General features: G+C 41.1%; 2 protein-coding genes across 2 annotated transcripts in view; both read left to right on the plus strand.

Moving 5' to 3' along the window:
- The first annotated feature begins 243 nt into the window (after positions 1–243).
- On the plus strand, positions 244–16,584 carry LOC145448069 (uncharacterized). Its single transcript, XM_080326396.1, has 8 exons — positions 244–801; positions 3,191–3,347; positions 4,230–4,317; positions 9,671–9,822; positions 11,036–11,216; positions 11,595–11,730; positions 14,353–15,176; positions 15,728–16,584. Exons 1-8 carry the CDS (start codon positions 396–398, stop codon positions 16,127–16,129), a joined length of 2,346 nt encoding a protein of 781 aa, XP_080182522.1. The 5' UTR covers positions 244–395; the 3' UTR covers positions 16,130–16,584.
- Positions 5,409–16,752, plus strand: part of LOC145448079 (eukaryotic translation initiation factor 3 subunit I-like) — a 52,313-nt gene continuing 40,969 nt past the window's right edge. The window contains exon 1 of the mRNA XM_080326407.1: positions 5,409–5,421. The gene's annotated coding sequence lies outside the window, so the exon portion shown is untranslated. The remainder of the gene's footprint in view (positions 5,422–16,752) is intronic.

The raw sequence follows: 16,752 nt of genomic DNA on the forward strand, positions 1-16,752 counted from the left end.
TACTGACTATGCGTATAATTAGTCTTAGCACCCGATTAGTAGTTCGTAACCCATTTGAGACATGCGTTTTGACGTCATACCTAAATATCTTGCATCTGTATTCTGCACTGGGTAAGGAAGGCGGTACAACTCTACAGCACAACTACAGATCTTAGGCCCTCATCGCTGCTTGGATGGTCGAGGGCAATTATGTGACAGGATACTCGGTACGCGTACGCAGTACGGGTACACAGGTATTATGCAATTGTTATTGGGGTCTGCAAAGACAATGTGGTTCGCTAAATATAACATAGCTTATGGTTGTGAATTCTCATAGTAGGCTACGTTTTGCTATTGGTATAGCGACTGTGTATACAATGTATAGCCAATAGGCATACACATGGGTGTTTATATGGATGTGTATTGTTGATAAAGGCTTTTTTTTCTTGTGCCTGAGACAGATATATGTTTCCACTATGCAACAAGATAGGTATTATCGACGGGCTGACTCGTACGGCGTTGGCGACTTGATAAAAATAAAGATGTCGCGAAATATGAGGTCTTTCGCTCTTGAAGTTGGACAGAACTGTAAAAGAGTAGCTGGACTTTTTACCAGTTTTTGGATACTTTGCTCCTACTATCTCTGCATGATCCAATGCGGCATACAGGGACACTTGAGCTCATTGACTCAGTACTTGGAGTTCTGTGAGGCGGATATTGTTTATGATGCTTCTTCATACTTCAATCCCTTCTCGAAAGCAACAAGTAAAAAAGAAAGCTCCCGATTAGAAAAGCCATCGCATTCCTGTATTTGCGGAGAGGGTAAGTGTGATTTATCGCTTAGTTTATGTGTTAAATGACTTGAACTATCCACGTTCGATTGAGAAATGTAACGGTTAACAATTAAAATTCGCACTAGTGCCGTGGGTACTAAAATTTCCACCTAGATGTTTGTAATATACATACATTTATCTAACCCTTTGATATGCCAATGGCTAAAGTGGTCCTTTTAGCACGAACCCTGAGTAATTTGTTATGATTTGATCAACTCCAAAGCTATTGACACTGGCTTGAAACTTTGTTATTGAAAGATTTGTTGAATTAACCGCCCGTCAACTTGGATGTACGGAAAATTTACAGACAACAGAATTCTGTGGTATTGGTATGTATACAACGGTGCCAATCCACCCACAAGAAGCGCAATCACGTACCAAGGGATTTTCTCAATTCTACTATGCTACAAATCCACATTTAAAACAACGATCTGAAAGCTTATTGAGTAACAGCACAGATGTCTAATATGTAATATCGGTGAATACATCGCGACTTATTCTAAATTATTGCTGCCATCTAAAGCAATTCGGAAGGTATGAACTTATAATATCGACTATTTCGATTTGGAAAATATAATTCTATTTTCACACTGTTACATATCCTCAAATCGCTGGACATTTATTATTGTACGTAAACCAGTCTAACGCCGTGTCATAATTTGGGCTTGACAAGATGATTCAAGATCTCGGAACCGGAAATCGGAAGCGAGTGTTGATATTAATGATTTGTCTCTGGTAGTGGGAGTGAATTTTTTTCTCGAGCACCGCATTCATACGTTCCTTGCTACTAAAAACAACAATCTTCGTTTTAATACTTCGTTCCGTCGTGCCGTGGGAACCTTGGATTGGCCGTATCACTCACAGCATCCGCGCTCGTAGCATACGGCTACTTAACTCATGTTCACGAAAGTTGAGATCACCTCCCGTCGTTGTCTCAGTGCGTTAATTCGTAGCTATGTGTAGTAAACACGAAAGTATTTCAGGCAAGATTTTTATTTGTTATCGAATGATAAACAGTAGTCCACATATTCGAACTTTCAATGCTTCCTAGTGTCCTACTGTCGAGATAGAATGGCGTGGGTACCGGGTAGTCAATGTTGCCAGTCCGAGTTATAATACAGAGAGAACACGACAGGATGTTAATGCCCATGTCGTTTGACGCCAAGACAATTGTATAATGGTATGACCTCGCGTAATGAGTCCACGCGGTGGGGTATAGGTCATCGACTGATTAAAAGCAATGGTTTTAGGGTAAATATATACTAATCTAGTTGTTATCGAACAAAATTACATTGAAGTATACCAATCATTATCATGTTATTGACGAAATCACTTCATATATGTCCTTTTCATTTTCATAGCCTGCATTGCGTGGTATTTATCGATACCTAATACACAATATTATCGTCGACCGACAGGTTCATAACATCCGACACAATATTGCCACAACAAAGGACTTTCATGAGCGACGAACAGGCTTGTAGTCAGTAAAATATATTATATCTAGGAATGGACAATATCGAGTACCTGAGTGATTCGAATCCGGGTCAAATATTGAGCTCCTATAACGGGAGTATAACATCTATTCATATGACCTTCCAAATGAATATTAAATAATGTATCTTTTGTGGCCACGAGGAATATGATGCCAGCTACACGTCATCCCAAATAATTTCGTACTACTGAACCATGAATATTTCGTTAGCGCTTTGGGACCATTGTGAGGGTCGATAAGTACTAGGCAGAAAACGTCACTCACACGCGAATATTCGAATGTTTTTGCAACATGTTTTCGATGCTGAGATACCACTGACCGATGTTTCGTCAGTGGGAATCGAGAATTGAAACTGTATTCCCGTTACTGATACAATATCATGGCTGTGAAAGCGTATATCAGACCACCGCGCACCAATTTCCGACACTGCTGGCAGATGCGATCATCAAATCTGATGCGTGGAAGTAAAATTGGTAATTCTGGCACAGCATAATAAATTGCAGGCGCCAAATTTAGAAATGTAGGCTAATATCAATTTATTTACGCATAGCAAGAGCGCTTATTTGACTGGCACGACCTTTTAAAACAGCCAATCACGAGATTTATTATTGCCTAAGCATTTATTGCCTCAGTCATGATCCCCAAATTCCATTTTATATTTGTACTGGCGCCAAGTGATTCATATTTAAAAATACTAAATAGTATACGAGACCAATGGCAACGACAGTAAAGTCTTTCCTATCTCGTAATATCAACCAAACCAGTCATCAAGGCTAACCAGTCTGAACGTTGTTGGTATTACAATGACGACAACCGCTTTCTACACGCATATCTTCACTATATTATTACTAATGAAAGGGGATGCTGTTGTTTTTCCATGTAGAAGCAAATGGAAATGAACTCGCGCCTTCTTACTACACCCCATCAGTGTCGCGTTGGTTGAGGCGCATTGGCTTCCCTGCATCTCTCGACGAGTCTTCAAGGTGGAACGATGGTACTCTTATGTGGCAGATACTAAGACGTGTGGACAAAAAGCGCTGGTGAGTGAATGATGTTACAAGATACATGTTGATAGAATCGTGATGGCGTGTGGATTATGAATGGGTACGGTTTCTACTGATCTGTGCTCGTTTGAGCGAGTGAACATAACCCAATGCGGTACATAGAACGTTGTCCCGTAAGAACGAAGTATAATAAAATATGACTCACCATTTTTGGGAGCGTACTATACCGCTTGTGAAAATCTGTTATTTTATGACGTAATCATTATTGTAATGTCACTGTCGAATCGTGAAGTCATTTTGTAACTGCAATATTCTCGCATTGGTCAACCTTCTTCTGTGGCCTTATACTTACTACTTAGCCCACTGCGTGTCAATGAAAGTCCGATCCACGAATGCAGGTGAAGACGGCTAAGAAACGCGAAAGACAATTCATGACACCTTTGAAAATTAGTGACGAGTATGATCGACAGCTGTAACACTAATACGTTGCTGGTTCGAGTCAGACTGCGGTCGACCTCAGAATCCTTACCTAAGTGCTGTAGGTTTATCTAGGCTCCTTCTCTCCATCTCATCCGTAAGCGATGTCTTAAAATATGCTAGAAGTGGGCCGTGTCACAATTCGGCAGATACAGAACCATAATAACGAATATCGGGTCTGGTGTAAGTGACCATGTAGTGTAGTCGAAAGACACCGTGAATACCAACCAAACGACAACCTTTTGGAAATTGGGCATTATATGAGATGGTCGCATTCCACACACAGCTAAGCAATATAGTCGAAGGGGAAACAAGTGACAGTGGCCCGTTGAAGGAGCAGATATATCCTTCATAACTTCGCCTGCTACCTCGGATATCTTAGTAGTTTCCATTGGTCTTGATTTAGTGAGGCATTGACCCACTATATTATATACGTTCTAGGTCAGGACATCTAATTCAAGGAAAGAAGAAAGAAAATTGGTCTCTTATAGGTGCACAAATCAAGCGCGTTTATCCAGGCCTTGTAAAGGTGAGCCGTAGCCTACATATCTAGTGCAAATACGATTTGTTGGTGATTTGTGTCGAGCAAGAAGTCGTTACCTTTAATTCTCTATCATGACGATAAAAGTAAGATGCTCAAACGTTCTGCGGTGGATACATTTCGGATTTTAAAGTTAATCTACATTCGTACTAATTTGGCACGTGTGGGGTTTCGAAATCATGAATATTCTTTACTCATTTTAACAAATATTTATATCTCTGACTAGAACATTCAATTTAAAGATGTATCCTCCCTATCAAACTTGTTATCGAAATTGATTGATAGTAATTTCCCTATTTTTGCGCTCTGTAATATCAATTGATTAGATAAAACTAATGCCTAGACTTGAGCGTATGACCATATGTGTTTTTCTACGCGCAATATATATAATTAATTTATATGTATAATTCATGAATTTGTATACACCAATTACAGTCAGCAGATACATAATTCATGATCGTAATTAATCAATCACCCGAAAAATATGCTGGCCAGTTAAAATTCTCAGGGAATGTTTTCTCCAAATAAATACACTAATATTCAATACAATAAATAGTGCTTGTCAGTATAGAGATGAGAATTTACTCCAGCATCTGTTGCACGCGTATTGAGGTCAACACGATGAAAAATGGCTGTAGAAGCAGCGATATAGGCATGAGCAATAATTATATTTCGCTTACTGCCAGGTTACAGACGCGGTATAAATAATCCACACATATTTATAGTACGATTGTATAGCAATCCAGGTGCGAATAGTCTGACATTCCGGGCGTTAGCAAGCGTGGTGAGGGAAGTTCATTTACAATTTACATCAATCAACACAGCTGTCAAGGTGACTTGTTGACAAACATTCTATTTTTACTACGGTCATCGACTTCCCCATTCCGAGCACCAATTGAATTCTCATTTCGACTTGCAAAGTACAGTTTCATCGGATTGACACGTAATGATATTTGCATTATGCGTATATCCGAGACGAAGTGGATGTCGCGTTGAAGGACATTGACTGCCTGGTTGCGTTGAATGCCGCCATGTCCAAAACCGATGTCAGCCAACTTGACTCCGTCACCCGTGATTTTTGTTGTTATAATAATTAGGAATACCATATTGGCTACCCGGGTGTTGAGCCGCGAGAGACTTATTTTGGTTCCGTGCAGACCGCGCGACAATGAATTGTTCTTAAAAGAAAGTATAAGCGAGTGCAAGCCTCATTGATCACATTTATGTCGTTTTCTCCATCAGTTCGAAATTAAGAATATCCAAACATTATCATCAATTCTGGGATTTGCTGTATGCCTTTGTCAACTTGGTCTTTGTGGCCGACTATATACATTTGGACATATAGGTGAAACATTTTGGAATGCAATTTCGTTCGCAAGACTAAATGGGTTTTCTGGCGCATGTCGGAGTTACTAATGATTTCCTCTATATGCTGCACTCATCAGGCCGAATTACCGGATAACTTCGATGTCAAGTGTGTCATAACGGCATATTTAAGACAGCACTGCCTAGATTAGTAACGCTGAATAATGGATTACCTGATGCTTACTGATTTTGCAAATGCATTTTACTGAAATGTTACATTTGAAACCGCACACTACGTAATACCTAGTAGTGTCTTTGACATGTACGACACGTTGAGTTGTATTTTGATTCATAATCACCACGTGCTATTTCCTTCAAATATACATTTTATTTGATGCGTTTCTTATCCCTGCGGAAGAGTCATCCGGTAATAGATGGTCATATCGCAATAATATTGTGTGTTGAGGATCGTGCCGTACAAATCACATCTCCTCGCATACCATCGCGGTCGCTGTCATTGTCGAGTGAGCACTAAGTAGTACCTTCAAGTATTGTGCATATACACTATTACTGCTGTGGGTATTGTGCATTGGGTCGCACCAGTGGCGTAGCAGCCACTTGGCGGTTCTGGCTCTGCGCCAGGGGCGGCAGGCTCCAAGGGGGCAGCAAAATGAGGCTACACAACACAGTGTACACAGCCGGCTAAATGATGCGTAATTGGTACTCCTATAGCTGGCGTCCTGTGAGCTAAAATTTAATCAAACTTGTCTCAATCGAAAGCTATAGTGTCGGTCTCAATCGAAAACTATAGTATCACGCTAATTCCGAAAACACGAATTGATATGTTAACATGGTAATGGAACGATTCCGAAATAGCCGTCAAGGTAGGCTTACCATACGTCCTCTTTTAAGAGGATTTGTCCTCTTTTTTGACTTTTTTGAAAGTGTCCTCGGAGGACGCCCTTTTTTCCTCTCTTTTGAGCATTTTGTCCTCCTGTTTTGAAAATTTAGGTCAGATTTAGAGCAAATTGCGAGTGATATGCCGTAAATTAGTACAGAAGTGACGCTCCGGAGGGTTTTTCGGAGCGAAAAACGCTATTGAGCTCCGAGCGGAAAGATGACCTTTTTTTTAGTCAACCGGTCACAAAGTGGGAAAAATTCACCTGTTTTTGAGAATTCTACTCCAGTTTTGCAAGTCTCAAATTTCTGAAAAAGTGTCCTCTTTCAAGATTTCGAAAATATGGTAAGCCTACGTCAAGGCCGCTAGTTAGTTAATGCAAAGCTACTTCATTCAACACCATATTGATGCATGCTCGTGTCTGGAACTTCATCTGGCCATTGGTGTTTCAATTGCGAGCTGTGCGAGGAGCTTCTCAAAGCTCAAACTAATTAAGTCTTATTTACGTTCTACCATGAATGATGATCAGATATCAGCTCTATCCATTCTGTCTATAGCAGTGGTTCTCAACCTTTTTGTCATCGCGGGCCCCCTTTGGACCGCCACATACCCCCACGGACCCCCTCAAGTTTTCGTTTAAAATTATCCCAATTATCGTTCAACCGTCAACTGTCTCGTGCAAACATTGATTGTAGGCTAGTGATAAACAGCCAGAAAATGAATTTTATTCAAAATAACTTCACACTATATGTCGGAATTGGGTAGACTGTCGGAATTCGAAACGAACCATTTTAATGCCGTTATTCATAAAGTTTTAGTAATTATGAAGCGAAAACTGCCCCAGCATGCTTTTCCTAATTGAAAAAATGTAAATAAGGTTATCACAATGGCTTTACAAATTTAGAGGCTTCGCGGACCCCCGGTTGAGAACCACTGGTCTATAGAAAAAGACTACGTTCAAAATCTTGAATTTGAGGATATTATCGCTGATTTCGCTTCGGCAAATCCCGAAAAGTTAGCTTTTGAGGCGGCTATTGATTTTCTATTTGCACAATACATTCGTTCGCCATTTGTTGTCTTTAATTTTTTTGGCCTTATTTCCGTTGAGTCGGTGAGGCTGACCAGAGATGAGCGGATTTGTAATTTCTATATCCTAATCCAATCCAAATCCGATGTTTCAAATCCTAATCCATATCCTAACCCAGAACTTTTGTATATTCAAGTTCATGTCCAATCCTAATCCGATTCCAACTCGGGAATTCGGAAAAAATGCTAATTTATGCAAGGGAAGAATTGGAAATTTCTCTTACACAACCAACGATTCTCTAGATTTAAGATAACTTAGCATAGGGCTGCAACTCTCATGTTGATTGGCACCGAGTGTACCATAGTGTAGTGCACCATAAGTACATTAATAACTGATCTGAATAAAGTTTGTCGCCATTCGCCACGCGACATATCAATCTCCCAGAAAATCGGTAAATCCAATCCAAATCCTAATGCGTTCAGAAAAAATATATAATAATAATCCAATCCAAATCCGACAAAATTTCACAAATCCTGTTTTTTCAAATCTCAATCCTAATCCATGGTCATCTCTTGCTGACACGCGGCATATTATTTGTAATTACTTTTATTGACAAGATTGCTTGAATATGAATATATGTCGAAATTAGCTGCGGTCTACTTAGGGGGGCGGCATTTTAAGCGAGAGCCAGGGGCGGCAGCACATGCTGCTACGCCAGTGGGTCGCACCTACGCCGAATCTAATGAGGTTTCTGTTCACACGAGTCGACAATACTTCGCAACTGTGAAAGTAAGAGTATGAATAACCGTCTTACGTTAACGTGTGCAGCCTACGACCTCCGTGGACGGGTACAGTTAATTCACATTTACGATACAGACAACTAGGGTTGCATTTAAAACAAAAATCAATTTAAAACATACATGTTTAAAACAGGGCCCTAAATAAAACATGTCTTTTATTGTTTTTTTTAAGCCATTACGTCACGAATATTCAATTGTGACGTCATAATGGAGTGACATTGACTATTGAAAATCTAGGGTAAATATAGCTCATTTGACGGAATATCTGTACTATTAATGTTGAACCGACTATTTTGAGGGTACCAGCCGTCCCATATCCATATTCGTCGGCTACATCCGGTGGTAATTGTCCGTAAGCTCATACAACATGTCTTTTGGAAAGTATTTACACTAATATGGCATAGTTTTACAACTTAAAAAAAAACACAATTTTTGATGGTCTTTGTTTAAAACACCATTTGTTTTAAATGCAACCCTACAGACAACTGATTAACTTGATAAACAAATCCTTGATGAAAATATACGGAGGTTTGAGTCTCGATAAATATTGTCCAGCTACAGGTTCCAGACATATCTTAGTCAAAAGCTCGGAACGGCAATCTGGAATTTTAGGTGCGACTCATATTTAAGGGCTCAAAATTCTAACCGATTTTCGGCAGCCCCATTAACTCGGACCGGTTTCATCGATCTAATTTGTTGACAAAATATACATTGATATGGAAACGCTGACATGACTATAACCGGCATAGGACAGCTATGCATTGGTCTTAGTCATTTTCACGATTACGCTGACTCAGTTAGTAAGCGCACGAAAATGCTTCCTTAATTAAGCTTGATCAGACGAGAAAATGGGATGGATAGTGATAGTAAGTTCTCCAACATTGGCCGGAGAAATACCGCGGTAGTCAATAACAATCACGGATTGATGACATTACCATAACATTTATCATATATTTGTATATGAGTATGACCCTTCGTACCCGGGACATATATTGTATACTATATTATCAAATAAAGCAAGTCATATATTTGAAGACAATTGATCAATTTCCATTTAACTGTCACAAGATACACTACGACTGGTATAAACCAAAAAACGCTCAAATACGATGTGTATTGGTGATGTCGATAGACAAGAGTGTACATTGTACAATGTGTCGTACAAGCTCGAACGCTAATTCGTAATTATGCCATAGCAACGATGACGGTGATTGCAATAGTAACCTACATAAGTCAACAAGAGTGTGGGATACGATACATCATGAAGCGTTATTTTCATCCATATTCCTAAAATTAGTAATTTCATTACAGAATCAGTTAATACTGTTTTGTCTGGTCGCTTCTAATGAGGTGTCGATGCACCATATTATTTACATTCTCAATCGTATCATGAACCAATACAAACGATCGTGGCGGGCAATCATTCTGAGGCAAGTGATTCGTACAGCTGATGGTCTTGGAAGGTAAGATTGTACGACATGTCGAAATGCATATAGTTATACGTCCATGCGAGCGTCCGTCCGAGCGAGATAGTGTAATGGTTATGCGTCCGGCTTCTCGAGCGGTAGGTCGTGAGTTCCATCCCCGGCCGGGTGATACCAAAGACTCGAAAAATGGTATCCGCAGCTATCCTGCTAGGCGCTCAGCAATCACGGATAGCATGGAGGAGAAAAAAAATACGGGGGCGCAGACTAGATGACCTCATGGGGCCGTATCGCAACTCCGTCGCCAAAGCATCTCGATGGTGCAGGCGAGAAAGAATATCATATCTCTCTCTCTCTGATAGCTAGAGTATAATAGGAATAGGACGTCTATATTCTCTCAGTATCAGTTTAATAACAATTTCAAAACTCCACACGACTGCCATACAATGAAAAGATATAGTAAGGTGTCGAAACGACTTGATGTTTTTGCGGCATAAACATCGATCACCGAATCGTGACACAAGTGATGCGTGCCCGACGCCCGTGCATGATGGGCCCTATGCCGCTGGATAAGGACGGTACAGAAATAGCTTTACAAGGCTTTTCAAAGTCCCGCACCACCCATCCATGCTACCTGAGAAATGCTGAACTTTCTCGATGTTTACATGCAATGACTCTTGCGGTTATGCAACGATATATCAGTAGGCCTTGCCATACAGGGCCGCATAACTCACTCAGAGGTCGATTTGAAATCAGCCGCGAGTAAATATTACACGGTCAGTCGATCAGGACCGTATAGGAGGTACAAACTTCTGTAATTGATATTTTTGCGGCATACACCAACTGATGATATAGACATACACACGATCTGTGCACACTGCACATGCATACCATGAGTGCATGATGTGCATATGCCGCTGGACAAGAAAGGTGCTGATTTAGCCTTGGGTCTTCTAAGACGTACACCAACCCTCCATGCTATCCCGCAATGCTGAGCCCCTAGCAGGGAGCCACAGATACCAGTTTTACTAATCAGGTCTTTGGTTTGACCCGGCCATGGATTTAACCCACAACCTGCCAACCAAGAATCCGGACTCTCCACCAGTACGTTATCTTGTCTGAAAAATCGGAGTTGAGTAATCTCCAAGCGGTCATATGGTCCGGGTGTCGGGATATTTGCCTACATTAAGTACAGAACGGATCTTGCCGCGCATCCATTGTCGGTTAGCCATAACCAACCCTCATTTCGCAGTATTCTACAGCCTCGCTTCACCGTCAATGGACCCGGCATCAGTCACGCCAATATCAATCTACGCAACGAATTCAAGGTCGAGACTTGTTTTTCCTGTCCGTCATTCACTGTGGAAATACACGACGACAGCGGAGATATTTGGCGGGAGAATAGTAGAAACGCCAGGATCATTGTACATCGAGTGAGTGATGTTGCTTTTCGGATGCACTGCTTCCATTTCGCGTTTGCGCTCAGTCTGGGACAAGCACACGAAAAGAGATACAGTGACTCACCGCATATCCAAGAGGATGCGTGATATAGAGAACCGTGCGTACTGAAGAATTTTGAAATCCAACCTGAGGCATAGCTGTTGTTCAAGAATAATTATTATCAGTGCAACATGATCTGGAACCCGTTTAGCTAGTATTTAAATAACGCCCATATGCAAATTATGCATAGATAGGATGAGAATTCTGGAGAGGCATTGTTGTGCCGTTGACCCGTCATGACTACATTCGTGACGTTATGGTCGAATATGACAGAAAACTTCGCCATACTTAATTCCTTGGTATTGTTGCAGGGAGAAGAATATCACGAAGCCACCGATCTGCCGCACTCCGAGCGTCCTATAGAAATTGTAAAAGTCTCGAGAATGCTGTACAAAGTTTTCTACATTGTACGCTCGAAAGGAATTTGCAAGATAATTGTTCGGCCTGGTATGTAATAATTTGAGACAGAAGAGCTAAATATATTTTCAAAGCGGAAAAAGTGCGTTTGTAATCAAGTGCTTTATCATGCTGCAGACTGGAATTCCATATACATATACTTCATCATAACATCATTTGACAATATACCGCATACATTGTTTAGTATGATTATTTTCGAATCGAAATAGTATCGACGACGACAACGATATGTGTTCTACGGATAATGGAATAACACAAAACAGGAACAGGAATCTCTCATTAAACATCCGATTTCCCCCGCCTCTAGTACTCAGTAACAGCGATAAAAATTCTTGTATTATATGAAGCGACTGAACGCGACCGATCCGTGACGTATGGTAGACCTCGTTTATCCAGCTGGAAGATCGCGTATCCCAAGCATAAACGTTGTTGTCATTAGCTAGCGGAATTATTGCTGACCCCAAACTTTTACCAATAAGTTTCAGAACAGCACCTTTGCCCTATCAAATTCTTCAAAATTATAATGACAACATAAGCGTGTCTGCGTGACATTGTGTCAATCAAGCGCCTGAGCAATTGATGGTTGTTGTTGTTGTTTGATATTCATGGTGTTTCGACTACATTGGTCAGTTTACACCAGGCCTATATTATTTATTTTGATTCCGTATGTACCGACTTGCAGCACGGTCCACGTCTAGGCTTCTTAAGACACCGCTTACGCAGATCGGGTGATGAGGAGGGGCCTAGGCAAACCTCTAACACGTCGGTAGGAATTGATGGCGTGGAAGCAACAAGTCGAAGTTTCCATCAAACAAGCACTGTTGCTGCAGGCAAACTAACTCGATCACACTGATTTGTGACATCACGCAAATTTCGATGATAAGTTGATTACGGTTCTCGGAATAATGATAATGCCGACTAGGGCGATTTTTTTACCTAAAAACGGATGATTTTGATTTAAAAACTCAAAATTTTGATTTTTTTACATAAAAAACTGAATTTTGACGAAATTTTGACCTCACGTATGCAAATTAGGTGTTTTCGCACATATTGTTAAATTTGTACTACTTATCTTCATTTCTGGTTGGAACTGTCTGTTCTAAGGCAGTAGTTTGGCCTGAAAACACATTTTTGGCTTAAAAACTGACAAATTTTTAAATGACGAAACTAGTATTTTAAAGAAATCTGACCCTATGAAGAATTCCAGTAGTTACGTCACATATTATGGTAGAAATAATTTATATTTGTTGTAGTACAACGAAAGATACTTTCCGACATTCTCGGATAGAAAGTGAGTAGCTTGCCAAGAATGGAGAAAGAACGTTCGACAGCAGCTGTTGTTGGCTGGCAACACTCACCGTGTTGCTGCATTCCGAATATGCTATCTACATCACATTTTCTCATCATGCACTTCCTGATATAAGAACCATGCAATGCCCAAGCAGTCTTGCTTCAGTTAGCATATTGCGGTACGTTGACCAATGACCATAACACCATGTCAACCTCTTTGTTTCATTTGACCGTTTATGATTCACAAGGAGCAGACAATGGACCGTCTACAATGGCAGGCCTATAAAGTAGGCTACAAGCTGTAAAATAACTAATGATAAGTTCACTGACCGTGCAAAATCTACGATACAAACGAATTGCAGAGGGCAAACCGTTTTTGACTTTGTAAACAATTTGGACAAATTTTGATCTAACGCTACAATTTTGACATACCAAAAAAATCGTCCGAATGTTGACTAAATTATTTCTATTATATATTTCGGCCCAATAACAATGGATTGCTCATTGCGGACAATATGCATCTGGCAGTAAAATATAACCGTTCCTCCGCGATCTTTTTGTTTGGATTTGTGTTCTGATTCATAGTAGCTAGCAATCGACATCGATGAAAAACTTCCATAGCGCGGTGTTTGGATTGATATGATGGGTCAGCAAATGATTTTTTCAGTAAACTGCTGCACAATCTAATGCCGATGTGGAAATCAAGACTCTGTCTGTGTTTCATTCTGAATTCTCTCTTTGCGATCACCAAGTGTGGAATAAATAGGCTGGACTCTGAATGCGATACATTAAATATTTATTAACAGGGTCGTGAATGAAAATGTGATCGGAAGTAGGACTTTTGTCTCGAGTCAAAATTTAAAATCATCCCTGGACCGTAGGTCTGCATCTCGTTGCAAAACAGTTGCAGGACATTTCCCATCTTAAGGTACCCAATGATGACATTGTAATGGCGAATCAGTATTACCGGATGCGACACCCCATGTTTTTGGATTGCTTCCGCGTATCGAAAATATTACATTGGCCACCGTGATTCGATCGAAAATTAATTCCAATAACCATCGATTGATATTTTGTATATTTGAAGAGGCGGTCGTAGCGCGGAAACCATCGGTGACCTCACGTATGAATAGAAATGAGTTACTTGAAACGCCTGTTACGTTTTTTCACCCGTGTCCTTATAAACGGAATCGATGCGGTGGCATATGCTTTGTGTGCATCAGCAATCAGTCATGTCAAGAATGGGACCGAATCCGACGCGCGAAACTATCGCGACTTCTTTTATGTTGAAAACTGTTGAAGTATTACAAATATGGCGCCGTCAACACGAATCGATACGATAAATATTTGTTTTCGCAACAGGTATCGGTAAAGGCGGACATGTTTACGGTAGCCCGTTCATAGTACAAGCGGACGGCGCCGCGATAGCCCGGAATCCGCAAAGGGAACGGCACAGGACTATCAAGGATTCGCTGTGTGTGAAAAGCGTATCTACAGTTTTCGACGAAGAGAAGCCAACACCGCTGAAAAGAATTGAAGATCTTGATGTCGCAAGTTTGAAACAAGTCGAAAAAAGACGGTGGACTGTATTAAAACCGCCATCCATCAGAGATATCCTCCAAAAGTCAATGGAGTCGATCGCGAAAAGGTTCGGGAGAAGCCCGCCGCATCAGGCGAAAGGAAAATCCGAACAAAAGCCGAAACGAAAAACAATTATAAACCCGTCCTCGGGCTGGCCCGGAATGCACAGAATGCCATCCAGCGCGAAGTCGTTTCTTCCCGCGTCGCGCCGATTGCGGATACGCTCGGTGACCGTCCACAGATACACGAACGAAGCGATGCCGAGCATAGAGAAGTATTTCTTCGATGTCGACGAGAACGGTAACGTACCGCCCGACGCCGGCAAGCATCGCGGCATCATGCGTCTGATGCGTCAGAGTTTTTCCACCAGTCTTGACAACACGGACCCGGAAGGCGCGCAGAAATCGCACCCCGCGACTAACAGTACCGGCAGGCGGCCTAGACTGCGCCGGGAGAAGAACGTGTTCACTTCGCCGTGGAGGAAATATAAGCGACACAGCGACACCAAGTGTTGGATTGATAGGCCGAGTAGGTGGAGGGAGTCTTCGTCGTCGTCCGAAAGCGACTTGTTCGAAACCGGGTCGATAAACGAAAGCAAAAAGAAGGTAGGTGCCCTAGACTCTTTTTAACAATGAAGTCACGTCATGTTTGACATTGGTATTTTATGACCAGTAACGATGCGCTTATACTTTTTCACTGTTCTCAAGTAGTTTTTGCCTATATCTGGGCTGCTCACTAAAGTAGTTTTGTTTTTACACTCCTCCCGCTTCTACTTTCTAGTTTTTGGACAAACGTTTTACTTTTTACACCTTTGATTTCAAAAGTAGGAAGTAGTTTTGGGATAAGTTTGCATGCATCGCTTTTATGTATGAAATCCTGGTAAGAACCGCGTGAAATAGCAATCCCAGTAACTGCACGCTGAATCTATTTATAAAATTAATATATTTATACTAATTTATATAATAATATGTATAATGGAGTAGAAATTTACGGCGTTACTTCTCCATCTACTACTTTGACCACCTATATTTCTTACACGCCATTCAGACACAAATCATGTCCGAGTGAATTGTAGAATATGTCACATATAGACACTGTTCTATAATGTCAATAATACGGTCAGTAATTTGACGCCTATATGTGTTATTTTTTACAGGATATGAAGCGTACGCAGTCGGCTGAAACATTTTACAGTCGAGGGAAAGGAGGTCAAAGCTTCAGAAATGCTATCCGTAGCGACGGTGGCGTGGCCGATATTTTATTACACCAAGTGTCTCCGGGCAATGAAGCCTCGCGTACCGGGAAGGTTGCTGAAACCAGGGGAAACGAAACTAATGCCAAGGGCGTTAAACCGAAAGTTCGAAATCGGCGATCCGGCTACGAAATTGTCAAACAACAGTCCTCGATTACCCTCGAATGTATCCCGGAAACGTTCAAACAGTTTGTGGACAGCAAAGTAGCTGTTATCATGAATACCGCCTTGCAAGCGGTTAGACGCAAACGTGCTATTTCACTAACTGATGGAATTGACCCACCTAATCTATCAGTCAGAATGTAGTGAATTTCGACTTACCTGGTTCTGAGACGTTTGTGATTTCGCGCAGTGCAACACAACCTGAATGCAGACACAGTGCAAAACGTATAAAATTACCTCACGTTGCACAAGATGCACAGTGCAATTATACGTTTTCAACAATGACAACGCTAACTATCTGCGGAAGTGGGTTCGAAGCCTAATGTCAAGTAACCAAGGTCCTTCATTTGCGTTGTCATGTGAAAGTCTTACAACCGGAATATTGTCCTTTCCACCGTAGTCTTCCATCGAAAAAGCTGTGAACATCTCACAAGACCAACTGGTTAGCTACAACGCTTCGTTCAATTCGTTATTCGGTATCCACTGCATGAAGTCCTAAGGTAGTCGAATATGTACTATGAACCGTTTCTCGACATTGGTGCTACGTACTACAAATAAATCTTCCATAAAATCCAATGCAATAAAGATGTTGGTCGATATTATGGTATAACTTGGTATGAGTGCCGGCCGATGGCAAAATGAATTCGTAATTGGAGATTTCCAAAATGGAAATTCTCTCGTCGAGTAGACATGGATTATAAGTAGTGCTGGGCAAAATCGAGTACCTGAGGCTGAGTGATTCGATTCTGAGTCACGTATTACGCGTC

This window comes from Botryllus schlosseri, chromosome 10, assembly GCF_051294905.1.
Source record: "Botryllus schlosseri isolate E-star chromosome 10, Bs_hap1, whole genome shotgun sequence".
Lineage (NCBI taxonomy): Eukaryota > Metazoa > Chordata > Ascidiacea > Stolidobranchia > Styelidae > Botryllus > Botryllus schlosseri.